Source organism: Pelmatolapia mariae, linkage group LG20 (genome assembly GCF_036321145.2).
Source record: "Pelmatolapia mariae isolate MD_Pm_ZW linkage group LG20, Pm_UMD_F_2, whole genome shotgun sequence".
NCBI lineage: Eukaryota > Metazoa > Chordata > Actinopteri > Cichliformes > Cichlidae > Pelmatolapia > Pelmatolapia mariae.
In genome coordinates this window covers 11260853-11284492 of record NC_086244.1, presented here as the reverse complement: position 1 = coordinate 11284492, position 23640 = coordinate 11260853, and the positions used below count along the sequence as shown (strand labels likewise).

General features: G+C 43.3%; 1 protein-coding gene across 2 annotated transcripts in view; it reads left to right on the top strand.

Annotated features, from left to right (window-relative positions):
* Window positions 1–20117, top strand: part of LOC134619396 (protein NLRC3-like) — a 45816-nt gene extending 25699 nt beyond the window's left edge. Inside the window, exons 10-12 of one of the 2 annotated variants that reach the window (XM_063465230.1) lie at window positions 7052–7228; window positions 18736–18909; window positions 19594–20117. In XM_063465230.1, coding sequence (XP_063321300.1) covers window positions 7052–7148 — 97 coding nt within the window. In that variant the 3' untranslated portion in view covers window positions 7149–7228; window positions 18736–18909; window positions 19594–20117. Of the gene's footprint in view, window positions 1–7051; window positions 7229–16291; window positions 16399–18735; window positions 18910–19593 lie in introns of those variants that run through there. The other variant, XM_063465231.1, reaches the window with a different exon arrangement.
* Window positions 20118–23640: the final 3523 nt, after the last annotated feature.

Below are 23640 nucleotides of genomic sequence, written 5' to 3'. Positions count from 1 at the left end.
TCTCCCCACTGGGACGATTGGGGTCCTTGACAAGATATGGGAGGACATTGCAAATGTACTTGGATTTTAGGTCGCAGGCCACCCAAAACTTGATCCCAAACTTGTCAGGTTTACTTGCAATATACTGCAGGAAACAGCACCGAGTCTTTGATCTTGATCTTGATCAAAGATCTTGATCTTGCGGGGGGTTACTAGGGTTCCATCACTACGTGACTGCTGGTCAGCAAACCTGGGAAACCCACAGATCATTGGAACTATGCCGCGTAACCGCTTCCAAGACATCATGCAACACCTACGCTTTGATGACAGGTCCACCCGCAGTGATCGAGCAAAGACTGATAAGTTCGCTGCAGTTTCCAGTGTGTGGGGATCATTTGTCACCAACTGCATCACGTGCTACAACCCTGGTCTACATATCACCGTTGATGAACAGCTCTTCCCATCAAAGACTCGGTGCTGTTTCCTGCAGTATATTGCAAGTAAACCTGACAGGTTTGGGATCAAGTTTTGGGTGGCCTGCAACCTAAAATCCAAGTACATTTGCAATGTCCTCCTATATCTTGGCAAGGACCCCAATCGTCCCAGTGGGGAGAGACTGTCTGAAAATGTAGTGATGAGGCTGATGGAACCATTCCTAGACAAGGGCAGAAATGTTACCACGGACAATTTCTTCACATCGCTTTCACTTGCGCAAAAACTTCTTAGATGGAAAACCACCATCCTCGGCACAGTCAACAAGATTCGCCGGGAAATTCCTCAATCCGCTAGATACACAAATCGCAATGAATTCACCACTCAGGTAGGCTGCAGGTCTTTTGTGGTTCTATGTTTATGTGTTTCATTGTGTGTAAAAGTGCTATGGAAATAACAATTTATCTTATTTCTTAGGTATTTTCAACCACTGCTGCCACGCTGACGGCGTATGCGGCCAAACGGAAGAAGACAGTCTATATTCTTAGCAGCATGCACAGCGTGGTTCAGACTGATAACACCACCAAAAGGAAGCCAAACACTGTCACCCTTTACAACACCACAAAGTGTGGCGTGGATGTGATGAACCAGATGGTGCGGGAGTACACAGTCCGCAGAGGAACACGGCGCTGGCCAGTTGCCGTGTTCTATAACATGATTGACATGGCAGCACTGAATGCACATGTGCTGTATCAAGCATGCCCCGGGACGCAGGAAAGACGGGTGGACTTCCTGGTGGAGTTTGCAAGAGAGTTGGCTAACTCTCATATGGCTGGGAAGAAGGCAAGAAAAGAACAGTTGCTTCGGACACAACCCTCCACACCTAGCCCTGGAAAAAGAGCCACGTGTCAGGTCAAACACAAATGCAAGAACAATCATGCCACTGTGCGATGTGTTCACTGCTACAGATACACATGTGGTAAATGCAGACTACAGATACCATGGCAGTGCCAGGATTGTGAGTGATTGAAATGTACTCACTCACTTTTTATTATTATCTGTAAATATGTGTACAAATGGTTGTTTTTGTAGAAATATTTTTTGGTTTTTTTGTACTGTTTTTATCAATAAATCTTTTGGAGATTTATTTTCCTGGATGATTGAGAATGCATCAAGACGAACACAAAATGAAGTTCACAGCTTTTAGCAGTTCCCCCTCCCCACACACAAACAAAGAGGCAGTTTGCAGTTAGAAATCCGCAATCATTCACACACCCCCACTCCCCTCCACAATTCTCAGGTAACGACCCAATTTACATATGAATTGATGCTAACAGACTAGCCAAGTTAGCTTCCACTTGGCTGACAGAGGGTTAGAAAAGCCTGGGACTTCTAGTGTTAAGGCACTAGTGCGAACCACTTTTCCCCATTTCAGCCCAAATCCTGCATCATCCTGTTTCTGACTCCAGGCCAGCTCCACTAACACTTTCTCATCAGACACTGCCACCTAGTGGAGGAAGTCTTAGTTCCATTTGAAGCTTCAGATGACAGTTAGTTCCTTTACAAATAGGTGGAGGTGGTGGGGCCACAGCACCATCATCACTGAGTGCTAGGGATGGGTATCGTTGAGTTTTTATACGATACCGGTGCCAACCCAGTACTTTTGAAACGGTGCCGGTGCTTAAAGAATGCAGAATACAAACTTTGTCCAAAAACCTCTCATGTTTAGCTGTTTTCCACTTTTTCTTTGGTCATTTTAGCCTTTTTGGCCAGTGTGAATGGAGTATCTGCCATCAAATAAGAAGACAGCCGCATGTAACTACGACGGTGTTTGCTAGTTCACCTTACATGCATTAATGTAATAACGTGGTTAGCCTACTCAGCGTAAATTACACACGAACAACATTAAGCTACTCACGCAGAGAAGAACGGCTGCTGCCGCCATCATCATCCGTCATCATTTTTGCTACACTGGCAGGGCTAGGGGCCAGGACTCTCCTCTTCAGGTTCTTGGAGGATGTTGCTAACTCCGGATCGATAACAGGCACCACACCCGCAGCAGATGTGCTCGTTGTGAGGTCTCGCAGCAAGCTATCAAATATGGTGCATTTCTCGGCTTTTAAAAAAACACTATGCGTCGCCATCAGATTCGAGGTGTTACCTCCTTTGCACAGTATCACAGTATCACCTTAAAGCACTTGTTGCAGGCTGCTGAGTTTGCATCTTTTGCTGTGAAGTACAGCCAGACTTTTGACCGCTTCGCCTTGGGCATTTTTAATCTGTAGCTCTGCTCTAAAAGAACGTACATACCTGGGCCCGTCTACTGTCCTCGGAAAGGTAAAATGATTGGCTAGAATCCAAATTGTATGACATCTCAGGAAAAAAAAGCACCGAAATGTGCGCTGCTTTTTGGTCTGGTTACTACCGTTTATGTCAGATACCGGTACCCATCCCTACTGAGTGCCATAGGACACTGAACCTTTGTTTCCATATGCTGGGAACTTCCTGTTGTTCCAAGGAGGACTGGAAAATGTGTGAAAATCTCCCAGTCAGTTCCTCACAGCACACTTCAATCATTTGGGTCGAGTATCCAAAAAATGTACTCAAGTAAGAGTATCATTACTTTAAAATATTATTACTCAAGTAAAAGTAAAAAGTAGTTGTCAAAAAAGTTACTCGAGTAAGAGTAAAAAAGTACTTGGTGAAAAGGCTACTCAAGTACTGAGTAAATAGCGAGTAACTGTTTGAAATGTCCGATTTATTTTATAAATAAATGTTATCAGACAATCAAAAATAAATAAATATACAAATTTTAGTATTTTCAAAAGGAATATATGTAAAAAGATCCACAAAATAAGGCACAACAATTCTAATTTCAAGATTTCAGTTTTTCACAACGTAAAGCTTTTTCAAGCAAAACCCACAGTAAATATATTCACATTTACAGCAGCCTCAGAGAAAACATTAGAACGAGGCAGCTTCAACATAACAGACTACAGCTGTTGTGCCAGAATGTCATACTAGGGGTGGTTCTTTTAAATACAAGGAGCGAGTAAGTAAATCAGAAACAAATGACACAGAGATGCAACAGGTATAATCAGGAAAAGTTTATTCCCAAGACAGACAGCAGGAATAAAAAAACAAAACAAAACATCTGTGCTAAAATTCCACAAGAATAGGCATTCTAACAAAACTTATTTTGTATACTAAAATACCCTGAAGTATAGACAGTGGATTAACACAATGTAATATGTAAAAATGTAAAAACTACACTCACAAATAAACACTGAAATCAGAGTAAAACTAATTATAAAAGACAAATACAAATTCCCACTATGTGGATGTACATACGTGTATGGCTCACTTTACCATAAATTGTTTCTTCAGTCAGTAAAATGGTGCTTCAGCTTCAGCAGCAGTTGGCTCTCAAGGTTCTTGCTGTGAAGCTGTGACCGTTTGGCAGTGAACAGGAGTCCTGCATGACTAAAAAGTCTCTCACAGGCTGCAGATGCAGGAAGAGCTGTATTGACTTTGATCGACAGTTTCTTCATGTGAGGAAAGCCATGCAATAGATCCACACCTCCAGTGAATGGACATGAAAGGTACCTCTCCAGTTCCTCTGCTACTGGCTTTCCTGACCCCATGGATCCATCATCTTCATCGAATAGTCTCGTTTGTGCTGGTCTCATCCAGCTCTGTGTCTAGGTGATGTCTGATGAAGTGGAGACCTGTGGAAAGATGTAAGGTTTTCAAAAGAATTAGGTCTGGTCATTATAGTGCTGTATACACTGCCAAGCTGCAGGTGTTTGTTTGGAGCTAGCCTCCAAAAGCTGCCCATACACGGTGCGATTTGGCCCATTTTGAGCGGATCTTTCAGTCGCGCAACCGTTTTGGGGATTGGCTGTGTTTTGCCTTAATCGTGTGTGCATCGTGTAGTATACATGGGGTAACGATAAGCAGTTAACACCTCACGACCAGCTCCCAATCATCAATCTTATGGTCGCATGATAATCAAACCAGTTTGAAATCCTGTCGCCTCTCACACTGCACAGCACAAACACAGAAATGAAAGAAAAGGTGGAGCGGCACGGCAGCTCGTGATCTGGACACAAGAGATGGAGGCACAACTTGTAGGATGAGGCAAGCTCATCCGAGTACGCAAGCGTAGAGCTGCCACCCAGGCAGAAGAAAAATAGAGCCATATCACGTTATAACGTAAACAGTTTATTGTTCTAACAACATACCTTTCACGTTTGAACAATATAATATTTATATTGTACGAACGTGATAATTATGTATATTGCAATAACGTGATATTATATTGTACAAACATTAAAAGTATATTGTTAGAACAATAAACCTTTCATGTTATAACGTGACATATTTTTCTTTTGCCCCGGTGGCAGCTCTACGCTTCCGTATCCGAGGCTTTTCAATGTGGCCTCACAAAATTATCACGACTACAACAACCATGAAGAGTTGGATGGACATTGCTGTTCAATCACAGCTGCCTGGTCCATGTTTTTCATTAGTAATTTAGCAGAGTTGATGGTGTGTGTGTGTGTGAGTGAAAGACAGAGAGGGAGAGCGAGGGACAGATTTTGTATGTTAAGCTTCATGTTATGGACGCACAGTTTGAGCACTCAGGTTGCATCAGAGCATCAGGCCGGCTAGTGTGAGACCCTGCATCGTGACCTATGAACATCTAACCTCTGCGATTTAATTGTACAGTTTGAGCAGGAGCGGAATAACGTGACTGAAAAAAATCGCGCAGTGTTTGCCCAGCTTAATGCAGACTGTTTAAACTAAACAAGCTGCTGTTTCACATGATAAACCCTGTCAGCCGCAGTATTGTGTTCTGTTTTAACAGTTAAAGCAGTAGAGACGAGCTGTTTACATGTGCGTGGAACTCTAGCGTCATTAACCAGGCTAGCTGTTAGCTTACAGCTCACGCTAGCTAACCAGCGACCAGTTAAAAACACTGCTGAAGCGGCACAAAACACCCACAAACTTATCTCATTACAACGTAGGGCCGGAAATATGACTCGCAGCTCGAGCTCGACACAGCTGCTGTAACATAAGTCTGACATCCAGCTAACCACAGCTAAAAAAATATTTAGAGAAAACTTACCGTTTCCTCAGTTGTTTCACGCTGAAAAGTTGGTTTGTTTTGGCTCTCCCTGAAGACACCGACACTGCAGACATAGCTGTTCTTTTGTGCTGCTTTTAAGCGAAACATTCTTTGTATGTGAGGCCAAAGGTGTGCATCCTCTTCAGCTCTAGCGTAGACTCTGCCATCATATTTCTTCTTTCCGTGTGTCGCTACTTTGAAACGCTTGGGCCGCTCCGCCCGCCACGGTTTCAAACTGGTCATGGCCACGTCTCATTGGTAAAAAAGTTACCGGAAACGCCACTGACGGCATGTTATCTAATGTGTTAAACTAATTTTTTTTTTTTAAGTAACGAGTCGAATTTTGCAAATATAGCGGAGTAAAAGTACAGTTTCTTCTTCACAAATGTACTCAAGTAAAAGTAAAAAGTATCGTGCAAAAAAGGTACTTAAAAAGTACATTTTTTTCAAAAACTTACTCAAGTAAATGTAACGGAGTAAATGTAGCTCGTTACTACCCACCTCTGATCAGGACCAGGGCTTTTTCTCTCTTTGATCCCACTAAGAGATTTCCACACAAACACCTCATCAGTGGGACTCTCAGAGCTACCAGCCCTTTGCTACAATCACAAAGCTCTTCATTGAAATCAATGATATCAAAGCTGGAATGAAATGAGTCCAAGTCTTCTGCTGATTCAGCATCACATTCATCTTTGCTCCTTGTTCTGCATCCCCACCATGGACTTCATTCCTTTCCAAGCCAGCCTTGAGTGTCCTTTATTCAGCTCATCCTCTGCTTTACTTTTACACCTGATTTTAGCTGCTTTATCTCTCTTTCAACAAGTTTCTGTGCCTCAATCTTTTTCTTATTTTTTTTATTTTTATTTATTTTCTTCTCTCCCTCATAGCAAGACAGCTTCTTCTGCCTGAGAACATGTTGGAGTGATTTACTAATCCAGGGCTGCTTATTGGGGAAAATACTTCCTGTTTTCAAAGTAATCCCCATTTTTCCAGAAAGAAATGTAAGTAGAAATCGATGATCTAAGTGAGAACATGAGCCTTTAAAAAGTCCCAGTGGGTGCAGTCAGAGCAGTCCCTCAGTCCCAGTATAGAGTCTTTGGTCCAGACTGGAACAACTGTGTGCCCAGTTTGAGCTCTCTTCAGTCCTGTGACCTGACAGACCCAGAGGGGCCATCACATCACATGTAGAAGCTCCCCTAATGGAGCCACAACACATGTCCAATACTTAGTCTGTCTTGTTGGACCAACTGGAAGAAATGATTCAAGGACTTAGTCACAGAACAGAGATTCAAATCTCCAAAATCCAACTGGCTGCATCAGGACATATAGTCTGAAACTCTACAGTTTCCTGTTTGAAGCTGCTTCCTGTTGGCTTCAGCTGTTTGGAGTTTCCATTTTCTAAACTTCTACATTCTGAACCTTCTTCAGCTCTGAACAGATGATGAAACACTGAATGATTTCAAGCTCACACTTTGTCTAATAAACTTACATCTTTCATTCTTTATACAGATTTTGGCGCTGTGGTTTGTCAGAGATCAGCTGTGATTATCTGGCAGCAGCGCTGAAGTCCAACCCCTCCCATCTGAGACAGCTGGAGCTGAGCTAAAACAACAACCTGCAGGATTCAGGAGTGAAGCATCTGTGTGGTTTCCTGGAGAGTCCAGGATGTGGACTTGAAACTCTGAGGTCAGTCAGCATGTTTTAGTTGTGCTGAGATGAATATGATGTGAAAGTTGTGCTGACACTAAACTGCAGACATCAGGCTGATATTATACTGATCCACACTGAGGATCTTCATGGTAAAGTCTGTTTTCTTCTTCTGTGGTTTAGTCCATTGACTGTAGAAGAACAATGTTCACATTTCAAACAGTGAGACTCAACGTATGGCCCGCGGCCCACACGCGGCCTGCCCACCTTTCCTGATTGAGAGAGAGGGGACCCTGATTAACTGTGTAGTGTTCTTCCTCACAGTTCTAAGTATCAGACACAACAATGAATAATCCACAGCTGACTGTCTTTGTGTGAACATGACCTGATGCTGCTGAAGTGAAGCAAAGTTACAGAGGTTTGATTACAGACACAGCTGAGAGTTTGTAATCTGTCATCATTTTAAAAGGTTTCAATTTCTTCAGTATTGAACAGCAGAAATGAGGCTTTGTTTTCGGAGGCCGACAGCAGTGAACACAAGAGCAGACTGGTGCGTAATAAGCAGTGAATAATGCAGAAAACAGATTTTTGAAGGTAAACTGTTCTTGAAGTACACTGAGAGAGAGAGAGCTGTGCAGGAAGTAAAGGTCAAAGTCAGAGAGAATTCATGACGATGTTCATCAAACGTAAAGCGTAGTTTGGATCTTCTTTTGCTGCTGGTTCACTCAGTTTTGGTTGGAGACAGATGAAACCTGCAGCTTCAGGATCTGTGAGCTGTCCACTTTCAGCCCCGACGGCGTGTCCGTGTACGTGCCGTCGAGTGAACGATCCACGCTCTGTGTTTCCATCTTTGTGTGTTTAGCTGCTCTCATTTACTGTTTTATCTGTTTGCTTGTTGTTGAAATACTTTTGGGAGCTTTAACCTGAGATTCTTTCTTTTTTTTCTGTTTTTTTTTTTGCCTATCCCGTTTGGCTCTTTTGCCATCAGAATTATTGTCTAAAGGCGAAGAAAGATGCCCAACGGATTTACTTTACCAAATGGACCATCCCAGCCTTGCCGTAATGGTCTATTTGATTCACCTTTTATTGTTTATTTTATTTTATTTTCACTTGCTAAATACGGGACAGACTTGACTGGGGAAAAGAAAGAGGGAAAGAAAAACAGCTGAGAAGAGGGACGGGGATAAAGGGCAAAAAAACAAAGACCAACAAAATAAGCAGACAAAAAGTACATATATCAATCACCTGGATCACCTGTTGAGAAAGAAAAAAGAGAAAACAAGCAGAAGAAAAAGCGAGCAATATAATACACAATATCATGATGATCTATGGTAATATAACAGTAAATACTAAATATTAAACATTATTGTGCAGCACGTAGGATCGACAGCGCACAGTGTGCTTTGAGGTAGGAGCCAAAAAGGGTGTCGTTTGTGTGTGAGATCACCTGTGAGCATGAACGCGCTTGTTTTTAAAAGGTTCCTTCATGTAATGATCTGCTTGAGGGTGTGGGGGGGGCCACTGCCCCGTCCTCCAGGGCATGAAGCAGGTATGGAGGAGATCAAAACTCCAGACATCCAGAGGCCCTCAGAGCACAAGAGACCAAGGAAGACCAACAGAGGGGCAGCTGCGCCACTGTCCCAGAAAGAGCTGAGGAGAGTCCCAGATGAGGGGTCACTCAGCAGCCGCAGAGCAGAAGCCAGGGGGGGTTGCAGTGACGTGCCCGTGAGCTCCGCCGGCAGCCAGCTGTGCCAGAGTGACCGAGCCCCAGGCCGAGAGGCCGAGGGCATCTCAACACCGAAGTGGCCCGAGCGAGCCCCAGGCTCCAGGCCCCGACAAGCAGCCACCAGGAGTGAGCCGGTGCGTACCTGGACGCCCATCCCCGGACACAAACAACCACCAACGCACCGATGTCTGAGGGCGTCTGCCACTGGCAGGGGGAGTGGTGGGGGGAGATAGGCCTCCATACCTTGGAGGGCCTGAGATGTCCCCAGAGAGGTGGCGTCTGATACCCAATGATTGGGGTTCAAAATATTGAAGGAGGAATGCAAAAGGAAAATCCAAACAATAACAACTGTGGTCCACGAGGTTAGATCAAAAGGAATGATTTTATTTGATACACGCGCGGAGACCACACTGTGGCAAGCCAGTAGTGATCTGACAAAAAGTATACAAAACAAAAGTATTATAGGGTTGGGGGTAATACAGCCCCCCCCCCCCCCCCCCCTCTCCGTCCAGCGGTCATCTGGACGGAGACTCGGGCCCAACTCTGGCCACTCAGGCACGGGATCCGGCTGGGGCCCTGCCATCATTATTTTCTTTGGGCTCTCCTTATCCTCTTTCTTTTTATCTCCTGCTTTGCCTCTCGCCTCTATCAGCTGAAACTTAACCAACTGCGCATGTGCGTCCTCCAACTCTTTCTTTTGTTTGTTTGCCAGATCTTGTTCCAACTGCAAGCGATGGGTGACATGTCGCTCCCACTGCACAGAATCTGCCACTGCAAAGTCAGGATTTTTCTCTAAATCAGTTGCTACTTGTTTGGGCAATCCATTCAGAACGGCAGCACGGAACCAAGCTCTGTTCTCCCCCTGCTGGCCAGGATGTATGCCTGTCTCTGACAGCCACTGCTCTTTTGCTCTTGCTAAAAACTCTCTAGGGGAAAATTTTTGATCCCAAATTATCTTTGGTATGGCTCCAGTATTTGGTGCTGGATATTTCTCACGAACTGCATCAGCTAATGCATTACGCACCCTGTAATAGGGCACATCATTAGGGTACTCAGCGGTTTTAGCTATTTCCTCTACATCTGATAATCCCCCGCCAACCATACAACGTCCAGCCAGGGCTCTAAAGTCTCCAATGGCCAGCTCGTCTCCTTCGGTTAGTGCCGCTAACTTCCTTAACCAGCTTGCTCCTCCCTCAGTTATTGGTGGGAGCTGGGACGCCAAAGCTTCTAAATCTCTAACCTTGTATGCACGATAAATTGGCTGTTTTTTAGGTCCAACTATTAAGGGCATGACAGATTTAACCTCAGAATTCACTGTTCTATCCTTTCCCTGTCGTCCCTGACTCTCAGGTGGGTTGAACATGGACCTCCTCCCTCCTTGTTTGCCTAAAGACTTTTCCTTTGTTGGCTTTATGTCCACAGTTCTGTTCCTCAGGCTGATGCTTGGACCTGGGTCAGATTCAGCTTCTTCTCTCACATCCTGCTCCTCATCACTCTCTTCTTCTGATGACGTCACACAACCAGCCTTTTCGAACTTTGCCATTTCCTTTGCTGTTTTCTGTCTAACTGCATCCAGTGTCTTCAAAACCTCCAACAGATCGCGTTCGTCCTTATTCATGTGCCCATGCACTTGTGCTTCCCATCGTTCCTTCTTCGGAATGGCCATCAACCCTGTCCGGACCGGTGCTCCTCTGGCTGGGGTTGGCAACTCCTTAAATTTGTTCAGTGTGAGTACGTCTCCTGGTGATGTCCTATCCTCCATTGGAGAGGTCAGTTCGGCCTGGCCCTCTAGCCTTGACGGTCCCTCCATCGAGTCCTCTTCCTGTGCCATGTCACCACCAGTCAGCGAACGGAGAGGCGAGGATGAACCTACATCTGCAACTGAGGCCATTGTCCCTCCCCCTTCGTTGGGCTGACTGTCCACCGCACTGAACCCTTCTCCGGGGATTGACAGGGGTGCACTCATGTATTGCACGTCTGCAACTCCCCCCAGGACCACGCCCGTTTGACCCTCTGGGCCACGTACGTGTCCTCCTTCCAAAGTCATCATAGGCATGACATATGGTGGCGGTGGGGCACTTGGTGTCAATGTGGCCCAAGGATATAGTTTTGTTGTGTGACATTTATTAGCTTCTTCTGCTTTTGTTGTCAGATTCTTCATTTGGTCCTCTAGCTTCTTATTTTCCTCCTTCAGCTCTTTCAATGACTCCATTATACTCACCATATCTCCTGTTTTGTCCGTGTCATCTTCCTTCATCCAGGAAGTTGCTGCATTCCACAGGAACAACCACTTGCAGCACTTTGCATGAGTTTCTTTCAGGTCCTTCATCTCTCCTTTCATTTTTCTGTTCACTGAGCTTCCCCCAGACTCCTCTTCCAGTTGTTTCAGTCTCTTTTCACATCTCTCTCCATCCGTTTTTAACACAATGCTCAGCGCTATTTTGTCCCCCAGCCCTTTCTGTTGGGAAGTAATCAGTTTGCTTACCTCAACTTCCATAAGGTTGCACTCCTTCTCTGCTGCTTTTAATGCTCCCGGAGCAGCCAGACGAACGGCTTTCCTAAGCTCTGCCAGCTGATCCCTCAGGGGTTTATAACCCCTTTTCCCACTAGATGTCACCCTTGAGCTGTCAGCCATTATCTGAAACACAGACTTACCTCCTCCAGTGACGTTTCTCGACTCCTCCTCCTGGGTCACCCCGACAAGCTTCCCTGTTGGTTTCAGACTGAGTCACACCGCTGTAGCAGCCGCTTTCGCCTTCTCCACCTGCTCCGTGACACAACACAATTACCCGTCTTGTCAGAAACCATCAGCGACTTGACAACATGCTCTTTAGACCACACTCCGTTATTTCCCATTTCAACTTCATTAAAAACTCCAGCGCTGTATGTTATCTCTCATACACAGCGCACTTTAACTTCATTCACACCGAATCAAATCACCACCGAATTTGCATAAAGTCGCTATCAGATTGAATCTATGATAAACAAATACACACCGTGCTCTCGGAACAGAGAGCAAGACACCAATCATACATAAACTACACCAATTCACAATCGCACCTATTAAGACTCACTCTTTAAAAACAACACTCCGCAGTTTCTCCTTTATTTCAAACACACCGTCATCAACACACAATCTCATTTGCACACATTCATTCCCCGTGTTATTAGGTTAAAATCACACATTAGTCCACTGCATCAAAATCACTCAGTCCACCACCATCATTCAAGAATATCAAAATTGGACCCTGTTTCAGCAGCATCAATCATGGTGAAAAGAAACCCGGCTGCGTCAGAGGGCACTCACTTCGGGTCGCCCACATTCGTGGCCAACTCAATCAAACCTTTGAATAAGACAAAACAACGGTCGACGGTCCTCCACTTCTAATACTGAACATATGGAGACCTCATAAGGATCGTCATATGTCCAAACGTTTAAAACACAGTTAACCTCCAAAAGCTCCTCTATCCCCTGTGTAATTTCCATGTGACAGGACGCTGACAATAACATGATTAGATTTCTATATAGATGTCTCCTGCCTGAATTTTAGATTTTAATAAAATTGTCGTTAAAGGTTTTATGTAAATGTAAGTGCAGTGCAATTTTCCCACAAAGCTGGTGTTGAACTGCTCCTAACAAGTCCACTTTATTGCGTGCTCATTGAGTCTCTTCTATCAGACCTGTTTGACAAAATACACTTTATTTAAATTTATTAATTTGTCACGCTTATTAGTTGCTCATAGTTGCTTAAAGCCTATGTCTGAGCTTGACCACAGAGACAGAGCATCATTCAACATTTCAAGCTGACCACTCCAATTTCTCTGTAGCCAGTCAGCTCATAAGTCTTTAACTACTGTACCCTAATAATGTCATGTAATGTTCTCTGATCAATTGTCGTACAGTATAAGTACAGTTTTAGACTACAATCCAATAACCTCAAGTAAAATAAACTGTCTTATTTTCTTAATACACTCAAATTTTTATGTCAGAGTGACTCACACTGATTGATTAGAATTGTAAACACTCATATACTCTCAGCTTGGCCTAGAGTATGGTCCACTAAACACAACATATACTATAATAAAACAACAGGTAACAGGGTTGATCAAAAATATATTAATGAACTTTCAAGCTTGGGGAAAAACAGCCACTTCATTTGCATATTCACATACACATACAGTCTAAAAATAGCCTTAGGTGCTGCAGTCTGCTGTCAGACACACCAGCTGATGACAGACAAGAATCTTTTTACATTAAATTACAGCGACGTCCGACAATCACAACCACAAATATCAGGCCTGACATTATAACCCTAAATAATTTTGACAAATTTAACTTAACCGCCCAGCGGACAAACTCCCATAGTTTTTTGCAACCAATTTCACCATTTGTCGGTCCCGGACCGCGGCCTGATTTTCTAAAATTCTAATACAATTTAACAGCATCAACCAACCCAAACTCTGCCGTAAGCTCTATTTTTTGGCCTTCCAAAGCCAAGGCTTCCCCGAAGTTTTAAGTTAAAGTCAGACGCCTGAAACCCGGTTTCTACTGGCCAAAAAAGCGCAATGTACTGTCCCGGACAGTAAAAAGTGATTCAATCACTAGCTATTCTGGGCTGCCCCGTACCCCACAGATTGCCAAACTGAACTAACCCTTTTCGTTGAGAGGTCAAGGCCGAGCGTCCTACGGCCAGGAGAGACCGTCACATCTGAGCTCTGCGCTTCTAAGGACTCCAAGTCCTTAGAAGATAATTTAATTAATTTGAAAACACCACATAAAATCGCATATACGATCCTATTGATGCCCAAGCCCGGCTTTATATTCAATTGAGACTTAACTGTCACAAACACCACCAATTACCTATAATTCTATAACCTCTTAAACATTTCTCTATTACTTTAACCTTTAATTCAGTACTGTCACTTTATCATTTTCATTTCATTATCATTACTTCAACTTCAGTTCTCATGAGATTTTCACCAAAATCAAAACAGACATTCACCAGTAATTTTCAGTGAGCAGACTTAAATTTACACAGTCCAATTTGACACATTTCGGAAATATATTTCAGCAGGCAGTGTCTCACCTCTTTGACGTGCCGGCAAATGCCTCCTCACTGTTGACCACTGGCTAGTGCCCGTCCGTTTGACCGCCTCGGACCCAGTCCAACCTGGCCTCCCTCAACTCCAGCGGACGAGCCCCCAGAAATGTTGAGGTTCAAAATATTGAAGGAGGAATGCAAAAGGAAAATCCAAACAATAACAACTCTGGTCCACGAGGTTAGATCAAAAGGAATGATTTTATTTGATACACGCGTGGAGACCACACTGTGGCAAGCCAGTAGTGATCTGACAAAAAGTATACAAAACAAAAGTATTATAGGGTTGGGGGTAATACAACCCCCCCCCCCCCCTTTCATGCATAAAGCAAACACATTACAGCATACGTCAACCCAAAACCACAAACGTTCAGTTAACTTTGACATAGTTCTAAAGAGCATCGCTGTCGCCTCCGTTGTTGCTTATCTCTGGGCCATCAGTTGTGTTCCTGAAGCAGGTGGTTACGCCGGCATTTCTTGCAGTTACAGCAAAACTAAATCTGAACCCTCTGCCTACAAAATGAGTCTACTACTGTGTGTGTATGTCATAACCTCAGTCTCACCTCACACCTCTGGTCATAACCTTTCGACAGACAAAGGCCTGCACGTACACACTGAAACTATATGTGTATTATATTTGAATAAATGTCTTACTTAAATGGCACTACTTAAAACTTAACCAAAGAATGTAAACAAATAAAAGATAATAAAAAGATAATAAAAAAATAACTTGATATACATGTCGTGTAAGCATGTGCAGCCTTCCACAGCTCCAGTCAAACTCACAGTAGATTGGCTGATCATAACGCCCGCCAAAAGTTCCTGACCATCCCTTGACCAAGAAGCGACAGCTCTTTAATAGGCACAAAATGCAATAATGTGTAAAAGATTATCATCATTTTCATAACAAAAGATTCAAAAGTTTCAAAGATTGCCAATATATTTGCTCATCCTAATATAATCTAAAAGCTGCAAACTGAAATTGTCAACATAATATGGATGTTGCAGATTATATCATAACAAAGGCATTTTGTCTGAGCCCACACCAACCTGACATATGGACACAGACATACAGGCACACACAGATACAAACATCCATTCCCACCCTCATGCTCTCATATGCAATTACTCAACACTCACCCAACGTGGAGACAGACATAAAGAGACGCTGTACACACAATCACACTCCCCAAGCGTACTCTAAGCCCCAGGTCTACTGCACCCAGACCCAGGTGGTGTCACCCTTTTCCCTGAGGTGGGGAGAAGCAGACCGCCCCGACTCCGCAGCGGCAGGGAGGCCCCACATTCCAGACCCCAATTGGACGGCCAACTCCTCCTCCTAGCCTCCTGACCCCTCCCTGAGGCCAGCTCCCCCGCTGACCCCAGTAGGCACCCCCATACTCTGCAACCCGCCAGGGAAAGTGGGCCCAGTTCAGCAGCGCCGCCTGGCCCCACAGAGCCCTGGACAGCCAACCCAACCCCACCACAGAGAAAACTGCACCCACCCCGTCATCCACTGATCTTCCAGACTACACAAGACAATAGACACCCAGGCTGAGATCTTGCTCCACCTCTCCTATATCTCCCCCACCTGCAGAGTGAGTTCCTGAAGAGAGGAGACCTCCTGCAAGATGTAACAGCCTCCCCCACCAGTTGAAGAGCCCCCCAGGTGACTCGAAGCACTGGCGGCACCCTGCGCCAGGGCTGGGCCCCCATACACCCACCCGCCCACAACCCCGGCAACACACCAACCAGGACCCAAGCCCCAAAGGCCCAGCCAGGGCCCCAGCCCAGAGACGGAGCACCCCCAAAACCCCACGCCCGTCCGGGACCCACCCAGGGGCAGCCAGGCTACCAGGTCAGTAACCCACGTCCGTCAGCACAGACCTTCCCCTAGTCCCGCTGCACCCAGCCACGAGGAAACCGTCACCTAAGAGCCAACAGAGCCCTTAATAGGCCATGACCGCAACCCCTGGTTGAGCCCTCCAAGGAAGATGCTCCTGGGGAATCCCCCGACGCCCCAAGCCTGTCCCTACCCCCACACCAATCACAACAGTGAAGGTGCGAAATGTACGACTTTAATGTGAAACGTTCAGAGTTTTTTCTCTTGTTGTGTTTGTTTGAAGCTGCTTCCTGTTGGCTTCAGCTGTTTGGAGTTTCCATTTTCTAAACTTCTACATTCTGAACCTTCTTCAGCTCTGAACAGATGATGAAACACTGAATGATTTCAAGCTCACACTTTGTCTAATAAACTTACATCTTTCATTCTTTATACAGATTGAGGAGCTGTGGTTTGTCAGAGATCAGCTGTGATTATCTGGCAGCAGCGCTGAAGTCCAACCCCTCCCATCTGAGAGAGCTGGACCTAAACGTCAACAACAAGCTGCAGGATTCAGGAGTGAAGCATCTGTGTGGTTTCCTGGAGAGTCCAGGATGTGGACTTGAAACACTGGGGTCAGTCAGCATGTTTTAGTTGTGCTGAGATGAATATGATGTGAAAGTTGTGCTGACACTAAACTGCAGACATCAGGCTGATATTATACTGATCCACACTGAGGATCTTCATGGTAAAGTCTGTTTTCTTCTTCTCTGGTTTAGTCCATTGACTGCAGCAGAACAATGTTCACATTTCAAACCTTCAAAGAAGAAGAAAAATCCTCCACTGGATAATTCACTGTGAGACTCTCCAACTCTTCATTCCACCTTAAAGTCTGTGTGACAATGAAATCCAAAGCAAAATGTGCGTTTGCTTTACAGACAGCAGTCCAACACAAACATACACACATCATCCAAAACACAGTCCAACATCCAAATCTCCTCCACTGCCAGCATGAATGATGGGAAAGAGAAGGAGGAACACTCTGACATTCAGGGTTAGAATGAGTTTCATGAAGCAGACTGTGAAGATCAAAGCTGCATTAGAAGCTTACATGAATGAATGAGTGGACAGAAGTGGACAGAGATCATCTGAAGCACTTCAAAGGCTTTAAATCAGCACATTTCTCTTTATTCTTTATCAACTCTGTTAGTTTCTCTCAGTTTTCTGTGGAATGAAGCTAACAGCAGGCTAATAAGATGCTGACCAATAGGTTTCTATTAAAGGTTGTAATTTGTATCTGAAAAAGTGCTTTGGCTCAGCAGGTTTCAGCTTACAGGTAGAATACAGCTGCTGGATGGGATTAGCATGTCATAGCTATCTACCAAACTGCTAACTGGGGGATTTCAGGCCATCTATGGATCATTTTTGCTAACTGTTTATTCAGCTTAGGCTCACAGGGCTGCAGCCTGTGCCCTAGCTGTCATAGGGCAAGAGGCGTGGTCCACCTGCACAGGTGAGCAGTCCATCACAGGGCCAACAGAGAGAGAGACAGAGAAGCACTCTCTCACATCCACACCTACAGCCAATTTAGAAGCACCAATGAAGCTAAGCAGCATTTCATTGGACTGTGGGAGAACATCCAACCTCCACAGAAAGGCCAACAAGCTTCAACCTACAACCTTCTTGCTTTAAGGCACTAGTGCCAACCACTTTTCCCCATTTCAGCCCAAATCCTGCATCTTCCTGTTTCTGACTCCAGGCCAGCTCCACTAACACTTTCTCCTCAGACACTGCCACCTAGTGGAGGAAGTCTTAGTTCCATTTGAAGCTTCAGATTACAGTTAGTTCCTTTACAAAGAGGTGGAGGTGGTGGGGCCACAGCACCATCATCACTGAGTGCCATAGGACACTTAACCTTTGTTTCCATATGCTGGGAACTTCCTGTTGTTCCAAGGAGGACTGGAAAATGTGTGAAAATCTCCCAGTCAGTTCCTCACAGCACACTTCAATCATTTTCCTCCCACAGCATCAGGACCAGGGCTTTTTCTCTCTTTTCTCTCTTCTGGAACACACACAAAGTCTTTGCAGACTATTAAGGATCAAACCTCTACCAACATGACATTGATTATACAACTCTAAGCATAAATGACAATCAACAGTACAAATCTAACATATACGAACATAACTGTATATAGGACAGATATTTTACGGTCCTTTTAGGCAGCACCAAAAAACAAAAAGACTATTTTTAAGCTGTCTGAGGTAGTGAGTCAACATGTCACACTGGGTCAAAGGTCAGGGAGTAAAAGTGTGTTTTAAAGGAGGTTTAAAAGCAGCGAGTGAAGGAGCCTGTCGAGGTAAATCATAACTGATCAAATTCAGTTGGTGATGTAGGCTGATCCTGTTTCTGTGTCATTGATGCTGTTCAATCAGGTTCTGTGAGAGAAACATAAAGAACTGTTTTCCTGTTAAATTAACTCCAACTCTTGAATGCACACAAAGTCTTGTAGTGAACAACAGCTTAAGTCATCAAAAGGTCAACATGCAGTATTCTACCATATGCAAACTTATATTATTAAAAGATTATATTGACTACTAAGTACAATTTTCTACTGACACTTAGTCTGTCTTGGACCAACTGGAAGAAATGATTCAAGGACTTAGTCACAGAACAGAGATTCAAATCTCCAAAATCCAACTGTCTGCATCAGGACATATAGTCTGAAACTCTGCACAGTTTCCTGTTTGAAGCTGCTTCCTGTTGGCTTCAGCTGTTTGGAGTTTCCATTTTCTAAACTTCTACATTCTGAACCTTCTTCAGCTCTGAACAGATGATGAAACACTGAATGATTTCAAGCTCACACTTTGTCTAATAAACTTACATCTTTCATTCTTTATACAGATTGGAGCACTGTGGTTTGTCAGAGATCAGCTGTGATTATCTGGCAGCAGCACTGAAGTCCAACCCCTCCCATCTGAGACAGCTGGACCTGAGCCTGAACAACCTGAAGGATTCAGATGTGAAGCAGCTGTCTGATCTTCAGCAGAGTCCAGACTACAGACTGGAGACTCTGGTGTAAGTAGAGTGATGGAGTGAGTGGGTGGTGCTGTCAGCAGTATTGTACTAAACACAGTCAGTATGAAACAAAGATCCAGTGTTTCCTGTAAAGCTGCAGCTTCTCAGTGAAGCTGTGAGAGGAGAATGGTGACAGGCTTCAGGATTGGACACAAACACTTCCTGTTTCTGCCTTTTTGTCACCTTTATGGTCACCATAGTAACGGCTGACACGCTCTGATCAAACACTGTCAACAGCCAATCAGCTCTCTGAACAAAGCAGCCGCAGACCAATGACTGCATTCATTTCCAAGTTTAAAGCAGTGAAGAACACAGTCTGTAGGTGAGGAAGACTTTAGTGAGAGCAGATGTTTGGATGGAATTCCTCCAGTTAACAGCTGGAAGCGTCCATCTGGATTGTTGGGCTTGTTGTTGGGGTTCCTACAGAGCTCAGAGTGGACACACCAAGCTTCTTCTAATGAATGAAAGTCCAAACTCAAACTAGGAGGGAAAAACATTTTCATCAACTTCAATAAAAATCCAAAGATTAGAAAAAGTGAAGCAACAATGAGTCCTAGTACAGTCCCAGCACTGAAGTCCCTGCTGCTCTTTATACTGGATGTGCTGCATCACTGACTGACAGCTGATGAAGAGTCTCTGGAAACACTCGTTTATCTCCTCTGCTCTTCCTTCTTCTCTCTGCAGGTGGAGGTGATGGTGGTAAACAGGACGGTGTGTGTGCTGAGAGAGGAGGAGCTGTGTCCTGATGATCCAGAGAGGTTGAAGCAGCAGCAGCTTGTGTGTAGAGACGCTCTGACTGGGCCATGTTACTGGGAGGTGGAGAGGAGAGCTTCATCCAGCAGTGACTGACAGAGGAATGAAGTGCAGATGACTGTCAGTGCTGCAGAGTGAACTGCTCTGAGAACAGCTCCACTGTCAGACACAATGTAGAGTCCAGCATCATCCCTGTGTGTCCCTCTGGATCTGACAGAGGATCATCAGTGTATCTGGACTGCTCTGCTGCTGCTCTGTCCTTCTACAGTCTCTGCACAGTCTCTGTCTGACTCTGGCTTCAGACCCTCCTGGATCAAACTCACCTGGAAAGACTTTCAAACATCACTCAATAGATTTGAATACAGAATATATTTGATATATACTGTAGATGTACTGTAGAGTTGCAGTTTGTCACTTGTAAATACAGTCTGTGAGCAGCTATGAGCTGAAAGATCTTTCTAGAAACACTAAATGTTTTCACTCTTCTGTTGCTTTTTCATATATTTCCACAACATTAATATTGATCCCACCTGTCTCACCTGTTTCATGCTTTTATACATAAGAACAGGACACGTGTGATCTGAGCGCTGCTGTGGTTGCTGTGCTGCACGTCTTCATTTAGATAACAGAGACATCTAGTGGTTCAGAGGGAGAACTGCAGGAGGTGGAGCTGTGTTTTAGCATGGAAAACTTTTTATCTTTTAGGCGCAGATACAAATATGACAAGTATCAGTGTAAGATACAAAAGGTCACATCAGTCAGCAGAGGGAACAGTGATCACACAGCAATGTAAGAATAGAAACATAACAGTGAATCTTGTGTGGGGATTATATCATTTTAATATCATGTTTATTCATTCATAACCATCATCATTACCATTGCATTAATAACATAATCTACAGCATTGATATTGCATTTAGATGTTTAGACATACTGGCACCATATTAACCTTTATTACAGATGCAGTTATAACTATTTTTATAAACACCTTGCAGTTTGTGCTTATTAAAGAGTTAAAGCTCAGTCTATCAATTGAAGGTTAAAAGCTTTGGCTGGCGAGAATGTCCAGACAATCTGTTGTGGTTTTGACTAGAGCTGTGGAAGGATTGCATGCACGCCTACAAAACACTTATATCATGTTATTCATTATTATCTTTTACCTGTTTATATCTTTTTATTAAGCTTTGAGTAGTGGCATTTGATTAAAACAATATATCAATATATTACGCATATAGTTTCAGTAGATTGTTACACATGAGAGTGGCCTCTGTCTGGTTGTGAGCTTTAGTAGGCGAGGTGAGAGGTGAGATAGAGTGCGATTGAGGTCGAGACAGACATGTTTTGCTTGTAACTGCATTTTGTGCCTGCATAAGTGACAGTTTCAGTTCCAGAAATAAGCGAAAGTAAGAAGATCAACAGGAAGCACCTGGCATCGAGACGGAGAAAATGTTCTTTCTGAATGTGTCAAAGGTTGTGGTTTTGAAACTTATGCATGTGATGTATCTGCTTTGACACATGAGGGGGCGTAATAATACCCTGATGTATAAAATATTCTGAGTATGCTTTCTTTGGGGGAATTTTATGCTGAGGATTGTGATGGTGTATTTCCTCCACACGTGTGTTTAATAAAATCATTGTTTTGACGCACTTGGACTTGTGGTCGTTTGTCTCTCACCTCAATCACGAACCAGGACACTGGACATGTATACAGATGGAAGCAAACAAACAGGATGTAGCACTTCATTAAAGCCAGTTACGCAATGATCCAGCATCGGAGAGAGCTCCACCACACTCCTAAGTAGCTCCTCCGACGAGGCTTGATCAGCTGCAGGTGTGGCCAGGCTCCTGGCTGACACACACACACACACACACCTAGATACACAAACATGGAAACAGGAGACAGCAGCACCAAAAACACACATGTCCATAACTTCTTACAGGCCCTGGGTCACCCAGACCCCGGTCCCATGACAACTTCTCAATACTAAGTAGACCTACACACCAGGGTTTGGACATGTGTGGACCCAAACTATACTTAAACTTGACCCTTTTTTGTGTGTCACCAAATACACTTTTGATATTTTCTAGACAAGAATGTAGTGGCATAATCTTTCAATATCTGCTCACTTTGTCAAAATGAACCTAATCATCTCTGATGATTTCAGTGATGTCTGCCAGCTCACCTTGCAAGTGGTCGAGCTTATACCGCCGACAACACGGCACACAACTTGCATTACGCCCTGTTGACTATCACCTCTCGAGGTATTTATGTTACTATAAACTGTTTCAGCAAAACGTAAGCACGTGTTACTGATATAAAGTCCAATAGAAGAATTGAATTATCAATGCTTGCAAAAAGAAAAACAATCTGTATAAACAGTTCATCAAAGTAAAAACAAAAGAAGTGGAACAAAGATATGAAGCATATAGAAATAAATTGACTGATATTATAAGAATGAGTAAACAACTTTATTATAGAAGAAGATTATATAAAAATAAAAACAATATAAAAGGAACTTGGGATGTGTTAAATAACTTAATTAAACAAGGATCTTCTGGAACATCATATCCTGAATATTTCATTGATGCAAATGGTGAAAATCACAACATGAGTAACATTGTCGATGGGTTCAATAAATTTTTTATAAATGTTGGCCCTGAACTAGCAGCGGACATCCCGTGTCAAAAAAATGTAAATATCAGTAATATAAAACCAAATCCCTCTTCACTGTTCCTCTCAGCTACAAATGAGCAAGAAGTAATAAATATCACATTAAAATGTAAAAGTAAGTCTTCAATGGATTATCATGACATAAATATGTCTGTAGTTAAACAGGTTATTCTGAATATTGCTAGTCCCTTAACATATATCTGTAATTTATCATTTCAGTCTGGTTGTTTTCCGAAAAAAATGAAAATTGCAAAAGTAATACCACTATACAAAAGTAATGACAAACACAGTTTTACCAATTATAGGCCTATTTCTCTACTGCCTCAATTCTCAAAAATTTTAGCAAAACTTTTTAATTCAAGATTAGAAAAATTCCTTGAAAAACATCAAATAATAAATGTTGGTCAGTATGGTTTCAGAACGCAAAGAACCACTTCAATGGCGATAATTGAGGCAGTAGAAGAAGTTACTAATGCACTGGATGAAAATAAATATGCAGTTGGTATTTTTGTTGATCTCAAAAAGGCCTTTGACACAATCAATCACTCAATTTTATTGGATAAATTGGAAAGATATGGTGTTCGAGGGAAAGCTGGTAACTGGTTAAAAAGTTACCTAACGGGTCGGGAACAATATGTTAGCATAGGGCATTACCATTCAGAGAAACTTGGTATTACATGTGGTGTTCCCCAAGGGTCAGTGTTGGGACCAAAACTTTTCAATGTTTACATAAATGATATTTTTGATGTTTCTCAAGTACTTAAGCTCATACTGTTCGCAGATGACACCAACATATTTTTCAGTAGCGATGATTATACTGATCTTGTAATGACCGTAAACAGGGAGCTAAAATTAATAAAAAAATGGATGGATATAAATAAATTATCATTAAATATAAATAAAACTAAAGCAATGTTTTTTGGTAATTTAAAATATATTATAGAATTACCAATCATCATTGAAGGTGTACCAATGGATAATGTGAGTGAAAACAAATTTTTGGGAGTCGTAATTGATAACAAAATTTCATGGAAACCCCACGTCAGACACATAAAAACCAAAATTTCCAGAAGCCTCGCAGTTTTGAACAAAGTGAAACCATACCTTGATAAAGATGCACTTCGTACTCTGTACTGTACCCTGGTTCTTCCATATTTCACATATTGTGTGGAAGTGTGGGGAAACACATATAAAAACACAACTAATCCATTAGTCACAGTACAGAAACGAGCACTGCGTATTATCCACAAGGCTGGTTATCTAGATCATACTCACAAACTCTTTCTTCAGGCAAAGTTACTTAAATT